Source organism: Tubulanus polymorphus, chromosome 11 (assembly GCF_964204645.1).
Source record: "Tubulanus polymorphus chromosome 11, tnTubPoly1.2, whole genome shotgun sequence".
NCBI classification, from domain to species: domain Eukaryota; kingdom Metazoa; phylum Nemertea; class Palaeonemertea; order Tubulaniformes; family Tubulanidae; genus Tubulanus; species Tubulanus polymorphus.
In genome coordinates this window covers 3,823,606-3,850,993 of record NC_134035.1, presented here as the reverse complement: position 1 = coordinate 3,850,993, position 27,388 = coordinate 3,823,606, and the positions used below count along the sequence as shown (strand labels likewise).

The 27,388-nt window shown below is 39.5% G+C and overlaps 2 protein-coding genes across 3 annotated transcripts in view; one reads left to right on the top strand and one right to left on the bottom strand.

Annotated features, from left to right (window-relative positions):
- The window catches only part of LOC141912459 (suppressor of hairless protein homolog), a 39,503-nt gene extending 27,593 nt beyond the window's left edge, over window positions 1-11,910 (top strand). Inside the window, exons 6-15 of one of the 2 annotated variants that reach the window (XM_074803666.1) lie at window positions 975-1,070; window positions 6,892-7,057; window positions 7,602-7,776; window positions 8,340-8,477; window positions 9,089-9,201; window positions 9,528-9,668; window positions 9,974-10,129; window positions 10,490-10,593; window positions 10,829-10,910; window positions 11,132-11,910. In XM_074803666.1, coding sequence (XP_074659767.1) covers window positions 975-1,070; window positions 6,892-7,057; window positions 7,602-7,776; window positions 8,340-8,477; window positions 9,089-9,201; window positions 9,528-9,668; window positions 9,974-10,129; window positions 10,490-10,593; window positions 10,829-10,910; window positions 11,132-11,320 — 1,360 coding nt within the window. In that variant the 3' untranslated portion in view covers window positions 11,321-11,910. The remainder of the gene's footprint in view (window positions 1-974; window positions 1,071-6,891; window positions 7,058-7,601; window positions 7,777-8,339; window positions 8,478-9,088; window positions 9,202-9,527; window positions 9,669-9,973; window positions 10,130-10,489; window positions 10,594-10,828; window positions 10,911-11,131) is intronic. The other variant, XM_074803667.1, reaches the window with a different exon arrangement.
- Window positions 11,911-20,666: 8,756 nt separating this feature from the next.
- On the bottom strand, window positions 20,667-24,611 carry LOC141912913 (zinc metalloproteinase nas-4-like). Its single transcript, XM_074804342.1, has 9 exons — window positions 24,576-24,611; window positions 24,358-24,469; window positions 24,013-24,210; window positions 23,392-23,512; window positions 22,373-22,439; window positions 22,089-22,292; window positions 21,688-21,823; window positions 21,502-21,582; window positions 20,667-21,034 (listed from the first exon to the last, which is right to left on the bottom strand). Exons 1-9 carry the CDS (start codon window positions 24,609-24,611, stop codon window positions 20,667-20,669), a joined length of 1,323 nt encoding a protein of 440 aa, XP_074660443.1.
- Between the last annotated feature and the right edge of the window lie 2,777 nt (window positions 24,612-27,388).

The following is a 27,388-nucleotide window of genomic DNA, read 5'->3' as shown; positions in this document are numbered from 1 at the left end:
GCGTTTGAATAAGATTGATGAATCTGATTATGTTACTTCTTTATGTGGTTTTTTTCGCGTTTAGTTTTATTATATATCTCGGCGGAGTTACGTCGACGCTTGTCATCGCCGCATTGTGGAAAAATGATGAGCCTGGGAATTTCGATCTCGACATCTGTTTGGCTTTTGTCGTTTAACGGGGCTCTTTTCAAGCCGATTTTCGCGATTGCAGGTTCTTCGTCTTCAGTCGAATTGTGTTCAGTCGAAACTGTGCCGAATGTTTTTTTATTGTCATCGATCTTCATAATGAGCGATAATGAAGGCTGCGCTCTTTTTTTAAAAATGCTAATTCAAAACGTAACGCCTCCGCAAAGTGCCGGTGAACCCGAAGTCGAATTTTGAAAAATACCTGCTCTAAACTATCAATGTTAAAAAGAACGCTGAATTGTGTACATAACCGTAGTATCCCCGGGCGATTCCGGGCCTATCTCCACCCTGCAGTAAATGGCATCGTGGCCGCTAACCTGGAAATCAAGGAAAGGTCGGCTCTCCTTTAAAAAAGTCTGGGAATATCCGGGAAATTTTGTAAAAAAGCTATGAGTCAAGTAGATTTGTTGCAATTTCTAGATCACGTGTAAAATCGAATAGTTTCCGTTTATGCCTTATGTATTTGACTGTGTTAATCGGATTCTGTGTTGATCGAAGTCAGAGAAAACAACGTGCGTGTCGGGGGAAAAGTGGGGGAAGGCAGTCAAATATCAAGTGGCCACCTGAAAGGCCACCTGATCTGATAGATGACTCCTAAGCAATGCTCAGATGTTACTTCCCCACCCCAACGTGGCAGAGTCTCATGATGCCATCGCGTTCAAATCTCCCCCTGTCGGAGGATGCCTAATGATAGCATAACTGTGAAGCGCTCTGAGCAACCATCAATATCGGATAATCATCGTTTTGTTATCGTTTTAATATCGTCGTAATATCATCTTGTGTTTCAGAGAAGCTATGCGAAAATACCTGCGAGGTCGGTCCGACCAGGTTCTTGTGATATTACACGCCAAAGTCGCGCAAAAATCATACGGCAACGAAAAAAGGTGAGTTGCCCTGATCTGTATATATTTCATGTGTCCAAAAATCTCATGAAATCTCCATCTTTCGTATCTACCTACCTTGTCCCATCTATTTAATCTCTAAAAATTCTGATCCTCCTTGACCTATTTCTTTGTCTAGGCCTCTCACCTCCGTCATGTGCCTTATCCCCGCACTCATTGTCCCTTCCTCTTTTTGCAACCTCCCTCTTCTGCCTCATCCCTCTCGTAATCGCATGTCTCTTTTTGCAACCTCCCTCTTCTGCCTCATTCCTCTCGTTCTCGCATGTCTCTAATGCCCTGTCTCTAATGCCGTCGCTCTCCATTTACTCTCCTCCCTCTCTCACTCCCCCTCGATCACTCTCCCTCTCTCCTCTTCCAAGGTGGCCGCTGACCTGGAAAAACCTGGAAAACTGGGAATCAGAAAAATCAGGAAAAATGGGGAATTTGGACGATGCTATTGACCACGTTTCTTTATCAGTACGTTATTCACAGAAAAACGAATGAATTGTAATGTTTTAAACCTAAAAATTTCGCTGATTCGCTCTAAGGAATTTTGTGTAACCACATTAAAAAAGAATTCTGAACATTTAAACCATCAAATTTCTCATTCACTCCGGGACTAATCTGGAAAAACTCAGGGGATTTGTAAATAGGGGGACAGCAGCCACCTTGTCATCTCTCCATATTCTGTCTATCCCTCCCACTCGTTTTCTCTTGAGAAAGTTAACATAAGCAGGAAAAGAATATTAATGACGACTGCACTCCTCATTATTGTCGCGATAAATAAACCTCGTCGTTAACGTGATAAATCGTTCGGCAATTTTTTACCTCCGTTTGAAAGGGATCGTTTTTCGGCAGGGCGGCCGTCGGCCGGTGGATTTTGAAATGAATGCGTTTTTCGGGTCGGGATTATTTACGCGAAAATGTTTCGCTCATGAATACGAAACCGATCGCTCATCGGCGGACGATGCTCGATGCCGCGCGCTTTTCACCGACGGAAAAGAAAATAAATGCGTTTCGACCGCGCGAAATTAATCGTAAACGATTTGTCTTGCGACGTCGTACCTCGACGCTACCCCTCGAACGCCGCGAACAATACGCCGACCTCCCGTTTCGCTTGTTTCGACGGACCCCGACTCGACCGGGCCGCGTCGCGCGGCGTTATTGATCGCGAAAACGTCGAAAAGTAATTACTCACCGTTTATTAATACTTTACGTCCGTTCGAAGTCGTTAGTTTCGACGGAAATAATTAATGTTTTCTGTCGGCGAAATAAATCGTCGTCGATTAATCGTACGAGATTATAATGAACGTCGAAATGGATAAATAAATTTCGAGTCGCGTGAAATGAATGCGTTTTTTTCTTTTTTCGGGGGTTGTTATGTACGCTGTGTGTTTGAATGGACACGGAATTCCTCGTTTGAAAATAGATAATGCGCCATCTTAGCGCAGGTGATATCAAAAGTTGTACACGTCAAACCAGATGCTTATGATAAGTTGGTTCGAAAGTTAAAGATCCGATGAATACCGTGGTTAAGAAAATTATTATCATCGTTGTATCGACTATCCGGTGGTTGTTCGCTTTAACAGGTTGGCCGCTGGTCTAGAAATCAGGGTAAAAGTCAGGGATATTTGTTTTAAGATAGTTACGTAGATCGGGCGTAAAATTGAAGAGTTTCCGTCTCTTTCTTAGTAGATGAAGTCAGCAAAAACAACGTTCATGTCGAGAAGTAGTGAGGGAAAGCAACGGGCATGTCGGGGAATAGTCGGGGAAAAAACTCTGTCCCTTTTTAACAAGCTTTTGAGCATCCCTCTGAACAGGGTTTGTTTTATTCCAGAAAAGTTATGGATTTATAGTAGTTATATCTTAAAGGCTTGGAAAAGTTATGAAATTTCAAGTTTAGTGTCCGAAGCTATGAAAAATCTTCGTAATTTTAGAAACGCGGTCTGGATAATTGTTTCTAGTGGTTTCAGTACACTGTAGGCCTAGTATTAGATTTGATGCACTTTCACAACTGCCTATTAGTGAAAAGATGTATTCATGATGGCTTACTCATAGACAACACCTTTTGCTCATTCATTTAGTAGCTATGGAAATTCTTATATTTCACCTCTTAAAATATCGAGGACTACAAATGGTAAGATCCCCACTGGAAGTGAATCATGTCATTGCAAAACGGTCATGAGTATGAAAATGGCTGCACAAAAGATGCTAAAAATACGATATTCTCTATTCTATACTAAGTCATCATTTGGAAATTTGTCAACGCAATGACGGTTGGTCTTAAGCGATTTTTAATGTATTTACATGTAGTAATATGCTATTCATGACTGAACAAGTCCGGTTAAGTAAAGATATGTGTTTTCCGCCGATCGCCATTTTCGTCTAACCGTAGAGCATTCATTCTCAACAGTAGAAAATAGATAATGTCCCATCGTACATGAAACAATAACTGTAAAAAATCTTCATATCTTCAGAAAAAATTGTTTCGAAAAACAATTCTCTTGTGGCTTATAAGAAATTGTAGTTTACAGAACCATTGATAAAACACTATAATCCCACAGTGTTAACAAAAGAAATGATCTTAAGTATGGAAATGTTTCCTTGAGCTGATTGCTTATTCAACCTTTCGACTATATTCTAGTAGTCATCCTGAGGAATTAGAATTTGGGGGAAACGTTGAATAAACTACTAGCTCAAGGAAACATTTCAGACTCTTTTTATTCTTCGACTACACTGGTGGTATCTAAACTAACTAAATTACTAACTTCTTAGTGCGCAGGAGCTGGTTTTACAGGCTGGCATTACCTTTAAACCAGGGGCTAACTCAATTCATTTTCAATTGAGTTAACCCCCAGATTAAAGGTAATACCAGTCTGTAAAACCGGCTCCAGGGGTTTTATATTATCTTTACAACACTGAACTCGGAGTGTTTCATCAATGCTTAAATGAGAACAACATCATTATTCCTGAAGATGACTATTAGGATGAAGTCGAAACGTTGAATAAACTACACTAGCTCAAGGAATACAGTATTCATGAAGATAAGTATTAGGATCTTGTCGAAACGTTGAATAAACTACTAGCTCAAAGAATACAGTATTCATGAAGATAAGTATTAGGATCTAGTCGAAACGTTGAATAAACTACTAGCTCAAGGAATACAGTATTCATGAAGATGACTTAATAGAATATAGTCGAAACGCTGAATAAACTCCTAGCTCAAGGAAACATCTTCGGTCTTTATATCATGTTTCCGTAATTATTGTGGGATTCTCTACATGTTATAGGTAGTGTACATGTATACATGTATGTACACGAGATTGGCAACGTTTTTCAAGCTGTTTTCCTAGAATCACGTGAGCAACAAACGCATACTTTAGCTCGCATGGAATCCGAAAAAAATAACGGTCATTCGATCATGTTTTTACGATGTGATAGAAAAATGGTCGCCGCTCGGCGCTTTGTACGATTGTTGTGCGAAGGTGTTCGTTCTATACAGAATTCGGCTTCGCACCTTACTTTACGACCGCGTCTTCATAATAACTTTTACGCGTTTTATGAGTTTATGATTTTTAATTGGATTCATTCTAGGTCTATTCTCTAGCGCCGGTGCCCGGTATGTTGTCAAGGATCCAGTGGGGTGTCATCGGGTTTTTTTTTTCGGTCAAGTTCGCCTCCTTTATATATGCCTAGGGATGGGTTCGTCTCACGTGTAAACTCGATCCAACCACAGGGTGGTGCCACTGGCCTTGAAAACCTGGAAAACTCAGAATTTTGTGTAGTCACATGGAAAAATCAGTGAAAACGTGTGTTGCCTTAAACCTTAGGGTTAACTTAATTCAATATCAATTGAGTTAACCCTGTGGTTAAAGGTAATGCAAGTTTATGATACCTTCGCCGGGTTATCGTTAAAACCTTTCACATTTGAAACAGCGCCTGGGATCCAAAGCTCATAGAATAATTATTTAGAGTGGATGTTCGTTTTTTTTCCAAAAAAGAATACTCATCTCATTTCAAGATCAAACCGAAGGCAGAAATGAGAAGAGATCTCTTACTACAACATGGAATGCATTGTACGAAGCTTGCATCGCCTTATCAAAGGTTTTGAGCAGGTCACAAGCCGTTCTCTTGTCGATGTACTCGAGTTTTTTCGCCCGATTAACGCATCGAGTTCAGCCGAATAATTATCTCGTCGACGATGACTGCGTCGAATGTTTTCCGTTGACGCAACAAATGCATTCGATAAAGGCTTTTGAAGATTTCAAAAAACGAAAAGATAAACGACGGTACTCGGAAACATTTTTACGCACGACGATCTTTTATCATTTGGTTAAAAAAAGATCACAAACTCGGCTCCGAGCGCGACGACGTTAAGGCGATAAATTAACGTTTCGTCAGCAGACGGATAATGGCTTTTAACGCTATTAAGCGACTTCAGCACAATCGCGGACACTTGTCGTTCGATTCGTTGAGGTGCAAGATGTTTTTGAAATAACAAACGCGGTCAACAATGCGGCCGTTTTGCGACGACGACGCGCCGATAAATATTCGATGAAATCCGCCCCCCTAATGCGAAGTCGCAAATTAAACCAGCATTTGTACGCGCTCAATGACTGGAAAGAGAAATTCAAAAATCACACGCTTTATTCTGTAATTCGTCGTGGAAAATTGTCAAAAATTCAGTTTGAAAAACACCAAGCATCGACGAACTCAAATCAGATATAGTTTCAGGTCGTCAGGTGCGCCTGCTGATATAACATTCGTCTATCCGTCGAAATCGGGGCGAGTAGTTTTTACCGACATTTTACTCGATCGAACAAAAAAGTGAATCTTCCTCGAGACAAGATCCGACAAGATGAAACGAAAAAAAAAGAAATTAATACCGTTCGACGATTCGTCTCTTTGATGTTCGTCCGTAAAATTTTTTTTCCTTGCGGTTTTTAACATCGTACCCGATGGTACGCTCGTGCGCGTGTGCCTCGTTTTATCGGTACGTTCGTTTGTTCGTATGTTTTATAAGTAATTGTCGTCGTCGGTTTTTAATCGCTCGCCGAATAAAGCTTCGTCAACTCATTGATGATCGTTCGTAGCGGTAGTTTTATCGAACGAACTGTACACCGAGAAGACGACGACGCGATTTTACGAGCGGATGACGTCGTCTCGAAATTCTTTTTAGATTTTCGTATTTTTTCCTCGCACCGAATAACCCCTCGTCATTCCGTACGAACGTGAAACGTGCTTGAAATTCGATTTATTCTCGACTACCTCCGTCCTTAACGATTGATAAAACGCTATGTCGGCGTTATAACGATAATCTATAGATTATCGATAGATTCCGAGATATTCTAAGATATTCGTCTTCTGGAATACTGGAATGTAGTATTCCACAAGATGACTATTAGGATAAAGTCCAAACGTTGAGTAAACAACTAGCTCAAAACATTTCGGACCTAATGTTATTTTTGTAGTTATTATTGTGGGATTCTGTATAGACATTTTCACCCTATCTCCACCTTTGACAATTAATGCCAGGTCAACGTGTATATACAGATACAGATGCTGCCTACCTCCATCCTTTCTTCCATCTCCCTTTCTTCCCCCTTCTATACTCCCACTCCATCCCTTTCTCTCTATCCATCTTGTGTACAAAAAGCCCAACCCACGCAAGGCAAACTGATTCCATATTTCTTGTTTCGCTTTTCCCTACGTCATGTACATTATTAGGCTTCAAAAATGTCCCTCTAACTGGCGAAGGACAAAAACTTGAATGAAGAAGTTATCGATGAGTTTTATGATTTTAATATATATTCACTATTTGTAGGTTTTTCTGCCCTCCGCCTTGCATTTACCTATTCGGAAATGGTTGGAAACGGAAAAAGGAACAAATGGAACTGGACGGCGCCACCGATCAGGAATCGCAGGTTTGCGCGTTTATGGGCATCGGTAACTCCGACCAAGAAATGGTGCAACTTAACTTAGAGGGAAAGGTCAGTTTCTCAGCCTAACAGCCTGATTTTCAGTGTTCATAAATCTTGACCCCTGAGAAATGCTGAGTGTCTTACCCTTACTAATAAGTTTGAGCAGAAATACGAAAGGTGTTACTGAGGGTCTTACCCCCTTGATTACTGATTAATTTGAGCAGAAATGTGAAAGTTGTTACTGAGGGTCTTGCCCTCCTTGATTACTGATTAATTTACTGCCTCCCTCCCTCCCTCACTGCACTGGGTCGTAACGCTGATCAAGGCCCGATCAGCACTTAGTCCTTTTTCGAACCAGCACTGACGGCAGACTTGATCAGAAGTTGTTACTAAGGGTTTTATACCCTTTATTACTGAATGATTTGAAAAGAAATATGTTGTTAAGATGTAACTGAGGGTCTTACCCTCTTGTTTAATTTTGTACCGAAATGTATGAAAGATGTTACTGAGGGTCTTATCCCCTTGATTACTGATTAGTTTGAGGGAGATATCTTAACATATTTCAGTATTAGTTAACTTTCCCAAATTGTAATCTATATTGTGTATATTACAGAACTACTGTGCTGCCAAAACTTTGTACATATCCGACTCGGACAAACGAAAACATTTTATGCTGTCGGTGAAAATGTTCTACGGTAACGGCCAGGATATCGGTGTGTTCAATGGCAAACGTATCAAAGTCATCTCGAAACCTTCCAAGAAAAAACAATCACTAAAGAATGCAGATCGTAAGTTTCAACTCATCGGACCTATTGGAACATTTACCCAGTCCTGTCTAGGGGTCTGTTGCTGAAAGCTTGCTAAGAGTTAACTGGCGAACCAATACCATAGTAAAAATGCAATTTCATGGGCATTTATTCATCTGAGGCACACTTTTCTTGGTCATAGCTATATGTTACATCTCTGTCCAGGGTCAGGCGCTTGTACGTCTATCATATACCCCAGCTTTTCTAAGGGAAATTTTTGTCTGATGTTAGAATCACTTATCATAGTAGCTTTGTCCTGAATCATAAAACCTTGTGTATTACTTGACTGTTCTACTATTGAAATTTCTGAGATATCATCCGGATTATCTAGGAATTACAAACAAAATGAGGCGAATCAGATTATCTGAAACACTGTGGACCTGGTTTTATAGACCGGTATTACCTTTAACCCGGGGGCTAACTCAACTCATTTTCAATTGAGTTAGCCCCCGGGTTAAAGGTAATACCGGTCTATAAAACCGGCCGTGTATATTTCGGCTCGTTGGACGTAGTAGTTTCTATAGATTTCGTGTTTATTCTTTCAGTGTGTATTGCTTCCGGTACGAAAGTAGCGTTATTCAATCGGCTTCGATCGCAAACGGTATCGACGCGATACCTACACGTCGAGGGCGGTAACTTCCACGCTAGTTCCACGCAATGGGGCGCCTTCACTATACATTTACGTGAGTATTGATTTTAGAAAAGATCGTTAAGTTATAGCTACTGATATGCCTAGATGCCTTGTGGTTCTGCATCTCAATGTCACTATGAGAATGGTTGGCTATTGATGAATTTGATAAAATCTCTAGGCACGGGCCGTTAATCCTTATGCAGTACGCAGGGCAGCTGCCAACTGTTCCTGATTTTCAGTATTTGTTACTTGTTTATAACAAGAAATACTGAATTGATTGGTGTGATGCGTTCAGAAATATGAAAGATGTTACTGAGGGTCTTACTGTTGATTACTGATTAATTTGAACAGAAATATGAAAGATGTTACTGAGGGTCTTACTGTTGATTACTGATTAATGTGAACTGAAATATGAAAGATGTTACTGTCGGTCTTACTGTTGATTACTGATAAATTTTAACATTTTCTTTCATATTTCAATGAAATGTTACTGAAAAAGATTCAATTCGTTACTGATAGCTCTTTGCAAAGGTTGGCAGCCCTGTATGCAATATCTATGCAATATGAACTAAGCAGTCTTGTGGCTGTTCATAACAATCGCAAAAGCCTTTATGAACATTTTTATAAGTTGGCTTCATTTTCTATTCGTCTATTTCTTGACAGTTGATGATAACGAAAGTGAAAGTGAAGAGTTCACCGTTCGCGATGGTTACGTACATTACGGCGCTACCGTTAAACTGGTTTGTTCGGTTACCGGTATGGCCCTTCCGAGATTGGTAAGTTAGTTACCGATAAGTCACATAAATTTTCGACCTTTGTAGGATTAAAAGCCCCTGTATACGTATTAGAAAAATTAAAAATTGAAATTTATTTGATAAAGAGTTCAAATCAAAAGTTATAACACAAAACTTCTTGGAATCATTCATCAGAAGTGTAACTGTCATCTATAGAGAGTCTGAGAAGTCATGTCTTTTAACCTCTGACTTTAATTCTTGATCTTTTAAATTTGTGTATAGTGGGTCTTAATCGTATAATCTATTCAGTCTCCTCACCGGAGCGTACAGCTACTTTCTGCTATTTCGATGTTTTATTTCTAATGTAGGTTATCCGTAAAGTTGACAAACAGACAGCGTTATTAGATGCAGACGACCCCGTTTCACAGTTACACAAATGTGCCTTCTACATGAAAGACACCGAACGCATGTATCTTTGTCTGTCTCAGGAAAGGATCATACAGTTTCAGGTACGAAATAAACAATTTTCTCGAAAGGGTTTAAATCAAATGAATTTTCGACTCGTTAACCCTTCCAGTGCATCTACACTGCAGTGCGGTGTATGAATAAGTGATGGACTTTGCTAATACGCCCGCACCACATTGAATCCATGTCGTTATGAATTAGTTTAAGTCTCTTATAAGATGGCAACACCTGTCATACATTGTGAAATATTAGTAACTAATGATACATCGCACTGTGGTTCAAATCCAGCACTTGAAGGTAAGATTTGGTAAGCACTGAATAAATCATGTTTTTCTCGTGTCGTCAACAGGCAACGCCATGCCCGACTGATCCTAAAAAAGAAATCATCAACGACGGTGCTTCATGGACGATCATCAGTACGGATAAAGCTCAGTATACATTCTGCGAAGCGATGGGTCCGGTCAAATCGCCGTTATCACTTGTGCCAATTGTTAATAGTCTTCATGTAAGTCTTTCGAAACGTTTTTATTCTTTTTAATGTCTGCCCTTAGCAAACAGAGAAGCAGCCGGAGAAGAACTGTCAACCCACAAACTCCTTAAGCCCATTGCACACGACGCAAAGAAACACAGAAGCACTGAATCAAACATGTTTGATCTGAAACCATGTTTAAACGCATATGAAACAGGGAAACGCTCGTAAAGCTGTTTCTGTGTTTCTTTAACCACTATTCTTCAAACCCAAAGATCGATGAAGCCATTACATGAAACTGGATGGCTGCCATTTTGCGAAATGCTCCGGTCCTTGAAATTCATTTCGTTCGAACGTTCGTTCACACTGTGTTCATATTGCATTCACTTTCAACAGTTAAACGGTGGCGGCGACGTGGCCATGTTGGAACTAACCGGTGAAAACTTCGCACCTAATCTCAGGGTATGGTTCGGCGATGTGGAAGCGGAAACTATGTTTAGGTAGGACGCGCTTTCATAATGTTTTTGTCCAACTTCTGTCTGTCTTCTGAGTTAATTTAGTTAAATGAGTCGAAAGCCTTTGAGAAGGTTAATCCAATTCGTTGATCGCGATTTACGAGATTTAGTTATGAAATTGAGATATATAATGAATATTCCTGCCTTGAAATTTGCGATTGGAATTCGATATATTTCCGCAATTCGATAATTTACGAGTTTTTCGCATTTTTTTTTGAAGGTGCGACGAATGCATGTTGTGCGTTGTGCCTGATATATCGGCGTTCCGAGCTGGATGGCGATGGGTGCGACAACCACTGCAGGTAAGACAATCTCTTAGTAAATGATCTATATCAGATAGGGAACTACGAATTTTCAAATTATCTCCAGCATTTTTGGGCTTTAGCTAGTCAACACTGATAGGGTTAAGAAATAAATTACAATTATGATTATTATTATTATTATTATTATTATTATTATTATTATTATTATTATTATTAATTGTTAGCAATGTAAGTTGATAATATATTTTATTTCGTTGCAGGTTCCTGTATCACTGGTGCGAAACGACGGCGTGATCTATGCTACCGGACTCACGTTTACCTACACGCCCGAGCCGGGCCCGCGGCCTCATTGCCGCGACGCCGAGGCGATCATGCGCCCGCAGGGTACGCTCGCATCGATCGACAGTCCCGACTCGACTCAGCCGCCGTACCACGGACCGATGCAATGAACGCTAGGATTACTATCCCGTTTATTTTTAGGTTGTGAAACGCTACGCGCGCTTGGATATAAAGAAATATCGATAACCTCTATTCCATCTTGTTCTTACCACCGGTTCTTATATCACCGCCAGACTGGATTATCCAACAAAGTTGCCTTATATCATCACTCGAATCGCGTCGATCATCGCGTGACTATAAATCTCGCTGGAATTTATTGTTGTTTTTTCGCGAGGCAGACGCACAGAACTTGTCTTACACCGCGCAACCACCCGGCAGTTCGGCGAAAAACCGTTCGCGCTTTTGTGTTCCCGTATAGCGTACTCGGACTTTATGCAAAAACGTCGACTAGAAATGCCGCGCGAGTTCGCGGAATTCGTGGAATTTTCTCTCATCCGTTACGGATGAAAAATGGAAAAATACTTTAGACTGGGGAAAAACGCTCTAATGAATTCTTCGTCGAAAACGAAACGCAAAAAACAAAACGTTGTTGAAAGTATTAATCACGTTACTTCTTGAGGACGAGTGCAATGTGTACAAAAACGAAAACAAAACTAAAAAAAAACGATTTGTTTTCACGACTCATTATTATTATTGATGATAATAAATATATATATATATATATAGTTATATATGTATATGCAGCGAAACCCACTTAATTCGGATTAGTTTTAACCTGATTCTGGATCCACGTGGATGTATTAATATTTACGGTCCATCTATATGTAAATGTACACCGTCTAAAACAAGGAGTTTAACCCTGTCAGTTCTGACTAATTAATATCCGAAAGTGCTGGAGATAATTTGAAAAAATCCACCCCAATGCATGGTGTAACAGGTATACTGCTATGGCGCGTCTTCACCGCAGTGCGGTGTATCATTGGTTACTAATATTTCACTGTTTGATAGGTGCTTCCATCTTTCATTGGAGATAAAAGTAAATCACATAAATACACCGTGGCGCTGTGTACTGGAAAAGTCCATCGTTGATTAATACATCGTATTGCGGTGTAGATCCGCTGAAAGGGTTAAATGCGGATTTCTCGTAATTCCGTCGGTTGGAAATGATCCGAATTAAGCGAGTTCTGCTGTGTATCGAATGAGAACGAAATGTCTCTCTCTCTCTCGCGCGCGCTGTAAAAATAGCGAATACTTGTGTAAAATTTTCTATTTAGCCTCCTCGATTTATTTAGTTGTTTGTAGTTACAGAAACAAAGGTTGTTTTTAAATCAGTCGTCAAAAAAAGAGCGAATTACAATTTTTTTTCTCGAATTTTTTTCTAAAGAAACTGACGTGACATCCTTATTTGTCCATTTTTCGAGATTACGGTAAAAAATACTTTATTTGCAGTTGGTTTTTTATCATCTTTTGAAAGTAAATAAAATGTTAATATTATTATTATTATTATTATTATTATTATTTTTCTTTTTTATTTGTATTTTCACGCGAAGATAAACGATTTTCAGACTTAAAAATCTATGGCTTTTTATATATTTATATATAACATACGACGAAGGTTTGTTTTTTCGTACCTTGTTACGTTACGACATGTTTGAAAATGTTAATTTTACCCGTGTATACCGGTTATATACGTATATATATTAGCACGTTTTAGCCACGTCTACGCGATTGTCTTTAATCTCGGGTTTTAGAGTTGTCTAGTGCTTAACCCTGTCATGGTGATTTGTTGTTGGCCCCTTTTCTTTATTAAATTATCAAACATTGATAAAATCGTAATCTTAAACCAAAATACTACCTACCGTCAATTGTAGGTAGTATATAGAAGCTAGCACCTCATTTTCTGCAAAAATGTGTTTACTGGAAAAGGCGATACACTGTACAAGGACAGGAAAGGGTTAAGTACTGCTAATCAGGTAAAGGTAAAGCTGCTGTGCAAACCTATTGATAGAGAGAGAGAGTTCCCTATCCTCTAAGATCCGGCTGTACAAAGCAGTTAAAAATCTAATCAGGGGGTTAACTACATTGGCAATGAATCGCTTTAAAGGCTAATGATGTTTTTATCATACAGCCGAACCCCTTTAATGTAGATCTTTGTAATCTGGATTTTAATCTGGTCCAGCTATACATAAATGTATGTAAAATTCAATGATTAATCCAGATAAACTGGTCCCAAATGATCTCCATATTTCATTTCTACCGAACGAAAGAATTCAAAACAACAACTGTGGAACTAGATACAAAACCAAATTTAACCCTCACGTAGCCTTTTACTGTAGAAGTGTAAGATCTAATTCATTTCTTGGCAGTGATTGGGGTAAGTCTGAGTCTGTGAGTGGATGAAAAATGCTACCTTTTTTGGGGGTTAGTAAGCAGGTGGGGTCATGCAAACCCCGGAATTAAACTCTGTCGACTCTAAAAACCTGGATTCTCGTCATCGCGTAGACGCGTCTCGTGCCGTTCATTCATTTTTTACGTGAGATTGATTTTCGTTCGTCGAAATAAAAGAAAAAAGCATTTGGTCACTAATGAAATTCTGACGCGCCAGTAATTGAGATTAATTTCAACAACAAACGATTTTCTCATCAAAGAATAACGACTGATTAGCGAATATTATAGCGTTTATTTATAGAATGTCTCATATGTATAGGTAGTAGGCTGTATAGGACGGTAGACTGATTCATGGCAGCATCGTTGTTCCTTCAAGGAGCAATTTCGAAATACTTTTCAGTTCACTCCTCTTACGTTCAAGTGAGGGCATTAATAGCATCTCCCTCGTCCTTCTTTAACCGGGAAGATCGTGTTTATTTCTTTAAAAAAGTCAGAATGATTTTTAGATTCAAAGAATTGGAATTATCTCGATTTGATGAATTTTGGGATACCGGATTAGGCAGACTTGACTACCTTGGTATCTTCTACCCTCTTAGTAGTTTTCACCTGAATTTGACTTCTGAAATAGTAGTCTCAATTGCTAGAAACCGTTCTGATTTTGAGAGTATTTTGTAAATCTTTGGAGTAATTCTGAAAGGGTAGTAACTGCTCTCAAATAGTAGTCATGTCTGTAAAAGGCCGTGGACAAAATGTTATTCTGCTTTTGGAAATGACTTGAATATCTGCAGTTCTGCAGTGGCGAGTAAACGCAATACCGAAATCAAAGTTGATATTCATCGTTGAAGAGGAATCTAACTCGCGACCGTGGAACTGCAGAATCCGTTATTCATTCTAAACAAATCTAGAATTCGTAGAAACTTTCATTTTTGTTTTTGACTGGCAAAAAGTGTCGTGAAGGAGAGAGATTCCATAAATTGATTATAAGCTGGCATTGAAACGCGTTGGTCGTTGTTGAATATGAATAAAACCCAATTGCATGTGTTATGATTATTCGACGATCCAACGTTGATATATTTTTCCAATTCATCGTCGTGAATGACTTCATGATGAAATCATTCGAATATCGCTAATTAGAGCATGTTTGTAGGAGTTCAACTTTGTGTACAGTTGGATAATTGGAAATCGGGTCTGAATGAAGATTAGGATCCGCTTTGACAGTCGCGAGTTTAATTTTATTCTAAGGAGTTGAAATCAGTTCATTTTCAATTGCGTAAACTCGGTAGAATCGAAATTAAACTCGCGGTTGTCGAACCGGATCGCGTTGTTTTTTTTTTTTTTCGCTTTGCGAATTATGTATGAGATTGCATTGTGTAATGAGAATCGAGTTAGATAATGTGTAGGGTTTAGGCTACAGTGTAAACAGGGGTTTAGCGATGATAATCCGAATTCTTAAAAAAGTCGGGTCACATTGTATTATGTACGTGTTTTTGCGAACGTTACTGACAGCGTTTTTTTAAATAGCTTAAATCATCTGCCATATATTGATTACAAAAAATGAAAATTATCAATAACTAATATACGCTCGTGATGATTCTAATAATGATGATGATGATGATGATAATGTTCCCACCAATTTTAATTTTTTAAATAAAAATCCTTAACTTTGTACAACAGTGTTTTAGTACATTAGTGAGTTGCATCGGTCGAATTCATGAAAGCATGGTTAGCTTATCGGGGGTTGCGGTTGTTCATAAGTTGGTAGTTAGAGTTAACCGGTGGATAGTTGACATAGTGATGATTAAAAGTTTATTGTTACTACTATGGTATTTATCCGCGGGTTATCTTTAACAAACTTTTAAGCAGCTGGCCCCTGGTTGCTTACTGTGCTTGCTTACTAACGAACTTAGGGAAGATGTCGTAAACTTCACCCCTCCCTGTGGTCGAGTTGTATTTGAAACGAAACATGAAAATATCAACGTTTATTGATGAAGTTTTACGATTAACAAACGTGTATTCAGTTCAAAACGACAAGACAACTTCTCTGTGCAACGAGTTCCAGTTCTACGTTCTCCTCGCTCCTGAATTACCGATGACTGTCTTTACGCGATTTAGGGTCGACTGACATCGAACCTACATCTACGCTCTTCCTCGAAGCTCGGCGCGTAAACGCCTGAAGTTTGGCGACCTGTAACGACCAAAAATCGCGATTTATCTCTACCCCATCTAACTTGAAAGGAATACTACTAATTCAGGGTGGCCACTTACCTGAAAATAGGGGAATTCGATTATCTTTAAAAAAGTCTGGGGATTTCGTAAAAGAGCTAAGGATAAGTCAGGGAAATTTGTTGAGATTGCTAGATCACGCGGTTTCAACATCAAACAGTTTCCGTCTATGTTTTACGTAATAAAAGGGCTTATAGGTTGAACTAATGCTCAGAGCTGATGTTTTCAGTATTTTGTCCTGAGAAATATCTGGTTTGGTGCTTCATGTAGTAATTGAAGAATATTTACATGTATTATCTTCCATGTTCAATGAAATGTTCCAACTTGCTTAGAAAGCACTTAACTTTCTCAGCCCTGCAATATAGTATACCGGTAGTTATTGTATCTTACCTGATTTCTCATCGGTCTGATGATTTCGTGGATATTCCTAGCGTTATGCGATGATACAAGTTGCTCTTTTTCCATCTTGATCAAGTTTGACAGAATGTCCCCTTTCGTCTATATATGAAAAATGAACACGCTAGAATATGACCATTATCGTGGGTTTTAACGCGTATAAGATATCAATGATACTTTTTTTAACACCCTCAACCCGCTAAGCGCCACGCAGGGCATTATAAGCGGGTTCGATGTTTCCCTTTCCCAATGGGTAAAGAAACTCTGTCGCCACCAGGGTTTGGGCCCATAAACCCTGGATTGATGATGAGACCAGTGACAGACGGCTTAAACCACTCGGCCACTGCGATGATACTCACGGTCAGCATTCCCGAGAATTTGCGGATCAAATGAGTCGTACTTTCCATCACTTCCTCTTCAGCGTCTTCAGCTTCTTCCAGATTCAGATTCATGTCTCGAATCAACTCGAAAATCTGCCGATAAAGTTCCATAGAATTTATGGCGAATGAATGAAAAGAAAGTGTTGTTAATTCATGAGAACTGTTCACTCCCTAAGCGCTGTGCACGTATCTGAATACGTGACGTAAATACCATATCGAAATCAGCTCGGATTTTCTTGTATTCTGCCAAGTTTTCTTGTATGACGCTCAGGATGAGAAAATAGTGTTGAGCTTTTTCCATCGTCAAATGGCGGAGATCCTGCCCGTGTAAAAATAAGAGTCAGTAAGTGAATCCCTTTTTCTGTTGTAACTATCGTCTTCACTAAACAATTTCATTGAATTTCAGATCCGTTATAGCCAGGATATTTTCCAAAGCCTCAAAGCCTTCGTACTTATAGCACTAGACCACCGACTCTTGGTGATGTACGGAGCCTGCAGGTTTGTCTGTTCAAGCTGGATATCCGTTAGGCTGGCGACCAGTCAGGTGGTTTAACTGGTCTTATAATTTGGTTTTAAAATGCACCATTCTCTGATTGCAAGTTTCCTATCATGCCCAAGGGATTCTGAGGGGCAGGATTACCATTATATACATGAAACTGAGAAGATTACCGGTTTTTGCAGAGGATTTTGCAATGAGAAATTGACCGAAATGTCCTTTAAAACTTCCTCGATTCCAACTAATGGCACATCATCCAGAAGGGCAGCATCTGTAGTACAAATTCAACAACCTAGGCTGTAGAAATCTGGCTTATTACCACTTATTACTATCATTCCATCCTTTTTTGATATCAACAAGTTTTTACGTGTATGAAAAATTACTTGTGAATATCATCGTTAAGGTACGCACCGACTGCATCGGGATCTTTGTCTTGTTGTTCTTGATTGGTTGGCTCTTTGGTATTAGTGGCGAGTAGATCCTGGCGAGCTCGCTGTTCAGCTCGCATTTCTTTCATGGCTAGTTCCTAGAAAGAAACTTGCATATTGTCAATACTATGACGCGGAGACTACAGACGTTGGAGTAATCAGTGGACTTACCAGGTTCGTTACGACCACGGCCACGATCAAGTTAGCGAATACGAACGCTCCGATCATGATGACCAATGAGAAGTAGATAGCCCCGGTAATCTGTATACCGGCCTCATCTGATGCCTGGATTAAATAGAACAGGGAACATCTCAGATATGAAGTTAATCAGATGTTTGACTACATGGGTATCTAAGACAGTATGACCGCATTGACGACGTTGTTGCTGAAAGTGTCCGTTGTAGTAGTCCCTGCCCAGCTTAGCCAACTAACCTTAACTGAATTGTAGATTCCAATCCAACCGTCTTGAGTCACGCAAATGAACAACGAAAACAACGCTGAAATATGAATTGAAAACATGACATTGCAGATTCCAGAATCATGTGGACGTCGTCACGTCGTCGTGGGTCCACGGTTCAACTTCCGTAACCCATTTTCACCAAAGGCCACTCTAAATAGATGAGCAAAGTTTTCTTCGGCGAATCTTCGGCGGATTGGATTCGGCCTTGGAGATGGTGTTATTTGTTTATAGTTGGTTTTCTTAGTTTCTGGCATGTATATAAATATGAAAGTAAATATGAATTACACTAGATTTGCGATGCAGCCATCCTTACCTGTTAGTAATGTTCCAAAGTTTTCTGGTATCTCTTTGCCGAATAGAATCACTCCAGCCACGGCAAAAACCAACAGAATAATCGTCAACAGCAATCCAATATAGATCATATCTGTGGATGATATCATAATCAATGAAAGGAAATGTTATGAAAATGTTTGAAAGCGTCCTGGGGACATCGTACTTTTCTTATGAAAAATCTGACCTGGGATTGATTGAAGTATAGTCTGAACGACCATGGAAAGCCCTGCGAGTGCACTTATGCTAGAATTCAAGAAAGATCGGATTATTCCAAGGCGATTCAGAATTTGGTAGACGTTCTCCCTAAAAAGTGCTATACATACCTCTTCAAACTACGAAATGCCCTCAAAACACGCAGAATCCTCAGAATTCTACTACTGCCCAGGAACGTCAGAGCTAAAAGATATTTCATGAAATATATATGGTTACATCGACAAGATTTAACGACGAATTAGGGATTGATGTTCGCACTTACTGGGGCCCAGAACCAAAGCTAAGATGATGACGAAGTCGAGAATGTTCCAGCCGGACCTCCAGAAAATCCAGAATCCATAATACCATTTCAGCAGTATCTCGCAGCAGTAGATCGTCAAGACGATCTGTTCCAATATCGAAAACATCAACGAATTCTGAGCCAACTGAAATATGTAATCGGAATTATGGAATTGGGATTCATATTATGATACCAGTTGCTGTATAGTCAGTAAAAAAGGTTGGTTGAACGTAGCCTTAATCAGAATAATGAAAAGTGCGTTATAGCAAAGGGATGTAAAAGTTTTACTGGGTCTGTAAGATACTATAGAAATGTGACGAGCTTACCCATTCCTCGTTAGTTTGAATAGCGATCAAAACCGAATTGACGATAATGACCCCGAAAATGAACATACGAAACGGTAGACTTTCGATGAAACTGCCGACCAGCTCTGTCGATATGTAATTCTCAACGCGTTCGTCGTCCCAGTGGACGATCTCATTGAAGTCTTCCTCCGGCGGCTCCTCTTCGGTGAACAGATCTCCTAATTTTCCTTTTTTCAACTGACAAAGGAAAAAACCGGCACAGATTCTATATACAGTAGAGTGACCGTCCAGTCTTACCCGTTTCTCTTCGACCCCAATCGAATACTTACAGCTGCAGCGTCGAACAGGAATTTTCTATTCGAGTCAGATTCATCAGGACTTAAAAAAGACAAATGCAAAAAAAAACAATGTAAGCAGCATATTATAGTCACATTTTCGTTGAAATCGGGTAGAACTAGATTTTATCATACTCTTCCTCCGGCTCTTCGGTTGCTGGTTTCTTAGTTAAAAACCTATTCGCCATGATAACCTTTTTCACTTGCTATACGATAGATAGAAAAGTATAGATATTACCAAAATCCTACCCTGATATCTCGAAAGGATCCCGATTTGCGCTATCTTTTGGTCGAGTAGGCCTATCAGCAGGTCGTTAAACTTACTGATTGAAAAGTTGCTCCGCTTTTCATTCCCTTCCATTTTCCAGCCGCTCCAGCAGTCGTCGCTGCTGCCGAGGCGGGCCGACTTTCGTCGTCTGTGGTCGAGGGCTGCATTTCGTTTCGGGCGTTTTCTCTTTTATGAAGTTTTATCCCATCTAGATCAGCTGCAATGGATTTTGCGTTTCAGGTGCCCTCGGATTACTCATCGTTGCCCAGCAATGTGTTCAAATAATTTAATCCGTTATTGAAACTTTAATTTGTATAATTTGAATATTACTATATGTTCCATAGATTTTTACCGTGACTTCAAAAAGCGTATTCCTCATTTTCTATATTCAATCTATTTGTTTATTTATTCTAGCCAGAAACTAGAATGAGAATTTCTGGAATACGACGGATTAAAAATCTAATCAAAATAAGCTGATCGTGTGTAAAATGCCATCGTCTTACAGTCGTTCCTCAGTGACGTTAGAGTTGCCCCTGTTTAACTGATTTTGAATATATTCTAAATTCATGAATAAAATGCATCAAGAAAGGTCTATCATAATTCTAGATTTTCCGAGCACCTCTAGCCGACTTTCTGTGAACTGTAATGCCACCAAAGTCTCAAACCTTGCCCGATGCCCGAACTTTAGAAGAGGAGCGGAAGATCTGTCCTATTCGCCATGAAAGACGGAAAAATAAAAAAAACAAACATCTTTACTGTAGTTTTCTCTCTTTATTATTCCAACAGTAATAGACAAGTGAAACTTTTGTAATATCTTTGCAAAACTTCATGCAATTTACCTATATGTTTAGTAGGCTGCGTAGGGCCTCCATGATTCGGCAACTTTTTTAGTATATGAAAAATATCATAATGTTTGTCTATTGTATCCCCTCGCCCTGAGTATCTCAGAATTTACGGTGCAGCAGCCGCGGTCGTCGTCGTCTGACAAAAGTTGCACGACTTCTTGCAGTAGATGGTCATGAAGGGCCCATAATAACCGACGCAGTTACCGCCGGCCGCCCATTCAGGGCACTGAAACTGTAAATCCAAACACGGCATCGGCCCGGTAGTCGTGGGCTGAGTGGGCGCGCTGGATGACGTCAACGAACAAATACCGCACGATACTTGACAATTCTCGAGCATGAAGCCCGGGTCAGTGTTGCAAGCACCGCCGCCGGCCAAATCAGGGCAGTACTGATTTGTGTCGACGCACGGGACGGTAGTTGTAGGTCCGGCTGGGGTGATTTCAGCACCGTCCAACGGATTCGTCATTCGACCGTCTGAAATCAGAGAATTTCGCATTTTGTCAATATCAATGCGGTACTGAAGCCCGACCGTTGGAGGTGATCAATTTCTCTCTAAAAGTGCCAGATCTCAAACAACTATGGCCATAATATAGTCCCCTACGTATACTTTTTTTATCGAGCTTAAACTCACTAGTCCCACTCTAAAATATACTATCTTATATCTAGGGACGGATATAGGGTTTTTAGGTATAGGCCTAAGTTTGATATTTTTCATTTTCAAACATTATATTTCAGGGCACCTTGATTTTGTAGGGGGGGGGGGGGTGAGCACCCCTTCACCTCCCCTTCGATCCGTCCCTGTAAATTGCTATGGCGGTAGAATTGCAAATCTAATGAAGTAAAAAATAGTTTTTTTTCTTTTTGAAAATTGGGGCACTATGGCCCAAAACGGGCTCGTAGGAGAATTATAAAAATTGGTTTATACGAATCGTTGTACGCACATGCGTGTTCGCATAGACAGTGCTTGTTCAGGAACGATCCGGGCTGCGGGCATTTACCCTGAATGGTTGCCGAGCAATGAGCTGTAATGTAAACGAAAGCATCATAGAAACAATCTTGAGGTGATCAATATCTACCAGAAAAGGAGGGACGGGATTTAATTTAAGATTTGTTCGAATGAAACTTACAATTGCATTCGTAGTGCAAGTTGATGACTTTTACATCGGAAAATGCAAACGACGATTTGGTCGAGGCGTCCTGTATAAGATGGCCTTTCGTGATGTCCTTCGCTTGGATGGTTTGCTTACCATTTTCCGTAAAAGCCTATTGAAAAAAAATAATTAATCTGTTATGATTTCTTTTTTTTGTGATGGTCATAATGTTGAATATATATATATATATATATATATATATATATATATATATATATATATATATATATATATATATATATATATATATATATATATATATATATATATATATATATATATATATATATATATATATATATATATATATATATATATATATATATATATATATATATATATATATATATATATATATATATATATATCGGACGTACAGTGATGCCGTAGTGCATGATGCTGCGGTAGTCGTACGGTACCCCGTATTGTAGTACCAGATTAGAGTCCAGTTTTTTAAACCAGATCTTCCACTCCGGTTTGATATTCTCGTACAGAATATTCAGATACTCGTCGCGATCGGGCAGTTGGTGCTCGTGAACGAGTCCTAAAGCGTGTCCTAATTCGTGCAAGATCGTAGGTTTCTGTAGAATTGAAAAATATCCGAATCTTTATTGCGATTACTAAACGGGAGCGGTATGTATTCGTGATTTTTGTCACTTACTATTCGACAACTAGGTGCAAGATTTAAATTTTGCTCCCCGCCATGCATACCCACGTTTGAATTGCATCTATATGAAGTGAAAAAAAAATGAAATTCGGTGTTAGAAACAAATTGTGCTCCAACAACTATATGCCGATTTAGAGTAGCCGTGTTAACCGGGTTTAGAATAAATAACGAAACGAGTAGTACTAGGTTTACTATTTATTTGACGCACGAGCTTTCGCTACTAGTGTATGGTAGCATCATCCCGCATTCACCTGATGAAGCTTCTATACATAAGTAGCGAAAGCTCGTGCGAATAGTTAACCCTACAAATAGTTAACCCATACAGTACTACTCGCGTACCGTTAACCGTAACCAGAGGGGATGGAGCCTAAATCGGTAACGGGTGTGTTGCCCGTATTTTCTCATTCTTCTCCGCGCTGACGCTCCGCTAAGCGCTTGTACCCGCTTTTAGGGATTGGTTTGATCTTTAAACACACGATACATATCACTGATCTTGCGTATATCTCATATCCCTGATCGACTTCATTCCAATCGGTCAGTTCAAATGTTCTGGTGTTGTGTAACCTAACGTTGAAATATTGGACATTGCGAGAGAAATTTGGAGACGATATCATTTGCTTAGTGGTTCCTCTAGGTTCCCTGACCTTTCTTCTTCATTTCTGAATGCTTCGATAGTGTATAATAGTGTATTGCGAGGCTTGGAGAATAGATGGAAAGATTATAGAGGCTTCATAAACTGTCATATTACGGAAAATATGCGCATCACGCTATGGTGGAAACAAAAACAGTTTTGAAGTCGTCCGATCCGAGATCAAAGTAATATGTAGGAATCAAAGTTGGAAATGACGGAAAGAAATGGACCTCATTTCATGTTGTATCATTGGTGAGTTGAATTTTTGCTCATTTTCATGCATGCACGCGTTTTACTAAACACTTTAGTAAAAGTCATATTCCTTACATCAATAGACACTGGCCAGTCCCCGGCAAGTGAGGAATCGGGTCTTTCTTCTTACCCTGCTCCGTTTTGTATGAGAAGTTTATTAACGTGTTTGTCCGTGGCCGCGACGAATTTGATACAGGTGCTTCTTTCGATTTCATCAATTGCTTTCTTGATTTCCGCTTTGTCGACATCCGCTGTTCAATTAATGAAATCATTTCTATATCATTAGACGCGCGTAGAGTTAGAATCCCTAATACAATACATGAATATTGAATATATGGGAAAAAGCGAAGGAAATGACAAAAGGAATATGTGATATAGGGTTCTTACGGGTTTTTGAAAGTCTTGGTAAAATTCGTAAAATGGGAAATTTTTCCAGCCACTTGTTTTTTTTCGTTACGGCTATGGTAAGGGTACGAAAATCAGAATATAGTCTCACAGTAAATTCGTCCTTTCATTTTAGATTTTAGGTTATAGTGCCCTTAAATGTTACTTTATGAAAACACTTTGTTGATGGCATTGATGATTGGCACTCTTCTACTTTGCATGGGGGCCTACATCACCTGTTCTATGTTGGCGGTGTATAACTGTGTGTGGAAAATGTATAATCTGGGTATGGACGGTATGGAAAAGTTATGGAAAATGAAATTGGGAAACCCGTAAGAACCCTTTAAAGTAGATAAGGAATACATACAGAATACGTCCGTTGGTTTTATGGAGTAAGGAATAGTATTGTTTGTCCACCGTTTGAAAAGTTCCCAGTGAGCCTTCCTCTTGCGTCTTCTAGTAATGTTAGTCGATTTAGAGTAAAGTTCGTTGAATTGGTCACTTGACAGGAGCATATCTAGTTCCGCTAAATGTCCATTATCGATTACGATCGGATCTCTGAAAGCTAGATAGATTAGTAAAGAATCTAGCTGAAATAAAGTAGACCTGCCTACTGTGGCAATCGAGTATCCACTGCGAGCGCTAGTGGTAAGTCAGTCTTCCACGTGTAATTTAAATACTGATAGATTTCGTTGAAACCGAGGAAACTTACCTTCAGGACCGCCCCCAGCTTTCATGATGATTTGGTCGATGCTCAGAGATCCCGTAGGTGGACGAACTTCAATCGGCCTTATCGGTTGATTAGGCCTACCACTAGTCGTTCCCTAAAATATGAGCGTGATCATGTATACAAGCTTACATGAAGAAAAATCGCGCTGAAATTGCGCCCGCATCGGATGCTTTCTTATTCTAGTTTCAGTTCTATCTTACCGACAATAAAAGAGCTGTTAACGCAATCAGTATCATAGTTTCAGTTCGCGTTTCCATGAAAAAATGCAATCCATTCACCAACCATTCATTATATATAGATACAGACAGAAAACTTCACGTGCATCTAAAATAGCACTTCAACCACTGAAAATGACCGATTCGATAGGCAGGACATGAAAAAGTGCTTGTCGAGTGTCATTTCGCTTACACGATTATCGAACGAAACGTCTATTTTTCGTGGAGAATATTCGATAAGAAATCGATTCTGATTTTTAATTAATAAAAAGTGTCCGCGTAAGTGGGAACATTTAGAGAGAACATTTGATTTATTACGGATAATCGTGACGCGGAATCTTGAAGTGATATAGCGCATTATTGGTAGGTGTCGTTCTAAAAGCTCGTTCTCTTTAACGTAATGGTTCTCAATAACGGAAAGAGTTCTGCAAATCGATCTAAGGCGGCCATGATAGATATATTCAACCGCGCTCCTTTAAATTCGCTACATATTGGACACTAAAACCAAACCACGATTGGACTCAAGAATGGTCGACACCTTGACTTCTTATTGGATTTTACTCATTTTCTAGACGTTTCTGATGACGATCTGTGAGACACCTCGGTTTCTCACCACCCATTGACCAGAACCCGGGAAACGTTCCTTTACTCAACCACATATCTCTTCTTATCATCTTCTGCAGGGCTGCCAACCTCTTTTCGGTGCTATCAGTAACAAGTTGAATTTCATGATTTTAAGGAACATTTTCTTTGAAATATCAAATGAATCAGTAATCAAGGGGACAAGACCCTCGCATTAACATCTTTCAAATTTTACAAAGCCCAACGCATATGCCATCGAAGTAACGTTTTTTCCCCGAAGAACATGTTCGATGTGCTTTGTTATGCCGTGTGCGTTGATCATTTCAACGTTTGTGAGCAGCGAAACGTGTTTTCTGTTCTAATGAAACTTAAGACTCAAGCCGTGTGCGTCAGGTTTAACGGATCAAACAAATCAAATCAATATTTCTCAAAATCTTGACAGTACTGAAAATCAGGAACAGTTGCCAGCTCTGCTAACTGCGTCATAGCGATCGGATTTTCTTTAGATCTTTAACACGGTCGTCTCCTCCTTATTCGGTACTGGTCACCTAAAAATCTCAGATCTTCTTCGGGCTCAGTTTTGTCCTCTCAGGGTTCTTACAAATCAGGGAACGAATTCCAAATTCCCTGATATATTTCCCTCATTAAACTATAAAATATCCTCAGTGGGGGCTATTTCTTCTCAAGAAGTTCCTTGTGCCAGTCGTCACCATGATTCAAATTACTTGACTAGATTATAAGATATCCTCAGTGGGGGCTGTTACTTAGCAAGAGGTTCCTTGCACCACTCATCACCAGCAGGAACCACACATTCAAATTCCTCGACTTTACTCAGAGAAAAAATTAATAAATACTGATTCTCCTTTTTTATTATGTCCTCCTCAATTCTGGAAAAATAATCATCAACAACGAATGAAAAATTACTTGAAATAATTTATTAATATTCATAAAATATTCTATCGCGACTCGGCACCTCTTTTCACGAAGGAACCGGGCACGCAAACTTTGTGACATGATCAAAAACAAATCGTTGTAGGCCCCGAATCACCAGGCAGCTCTCCAAGTAACGAGAGCTCGCTTTTAAGATTCGGGTCTGGTCTATTAATACTATACTGGAGGCCGTTTTTATAGACCAGTTTTAACTATAAAACCCAAGCGCCAGTTTTGCAGTCGATGCTTAGACTAAAGGCGTAATCTTAGACCATTAGACCATCGTAGATGTAAAACCGATCCAATAAGGACGGGTCTTGAAATCGATTGAAGATCATCTTTCCTGGCATTGACTACAGCTAGGAGCAATCATCTCAACGATGATTGCTCGTAGACTTCGGTGCAACCTCGTTACAACGAACTTCAGGAGACCAGAAAATCTGTTCGTTATAACTGATACAGCGGAACCTCGTTACAACGAACTTCAGGAGACCAGAAAATCGGTTTGTTATAACTGATACAGCGGAACCTCGTTACAACGAACTTCAGGAGACCAAAAAATCTGTTCGTTATAACTGATACAGCGGAACCTCGTTACAACGAACTTCAGGAGACCAGAAAATCTGTTCGTTATAACTGATACAGCGGAACCTCGTTACAACGAACTTCAGGAGACCAAAAAATCTGTTCGTTATAACTGATACAGCGGAACCTCGTTACAACGAACTTCAGGAGACCAGAAAATCGGTTTGTTATAATTGATACAGCGGAACCTTGTTACATAGAATTTGACCAGAAAAATATGTTCCTGAAATCAATCAAATCCTCTTATGTTAGAGTGAAATTCCAAATAAATGTTTTCATCAGGGTTCAATATCATGAGGAATCACTGTATGCAACTTGGCCTTGGGTTTCAGCCGAATAGACTATCAATTCAGTTCAGACCCATCCGGGTTTTAAAGTTAAAACTAATCTACGGAACCGGCCCTAGCTTTGTAACTGTGTATACACGATTTTTATATAAGAAATTTTACTCGTTACTCTCAACGACTTCTCTAGATTATCAACAATAATACAACACATGAAAATGGAGAGAGGGAAAGGAGTGAGCTCGTTACAGCTAAAAAAAACTATATTCAACCAGCAGTTTTCGAAAAAAGTTCTCGAGTGACACGAAAGATTTTAACGTACACCAGACACATACATACAACACACATGCATCAATTACCTATCGTTAACAGCCGTTTGATTTCGGTAAAATTCTAAGAAACAAATAGAAGTTTTGA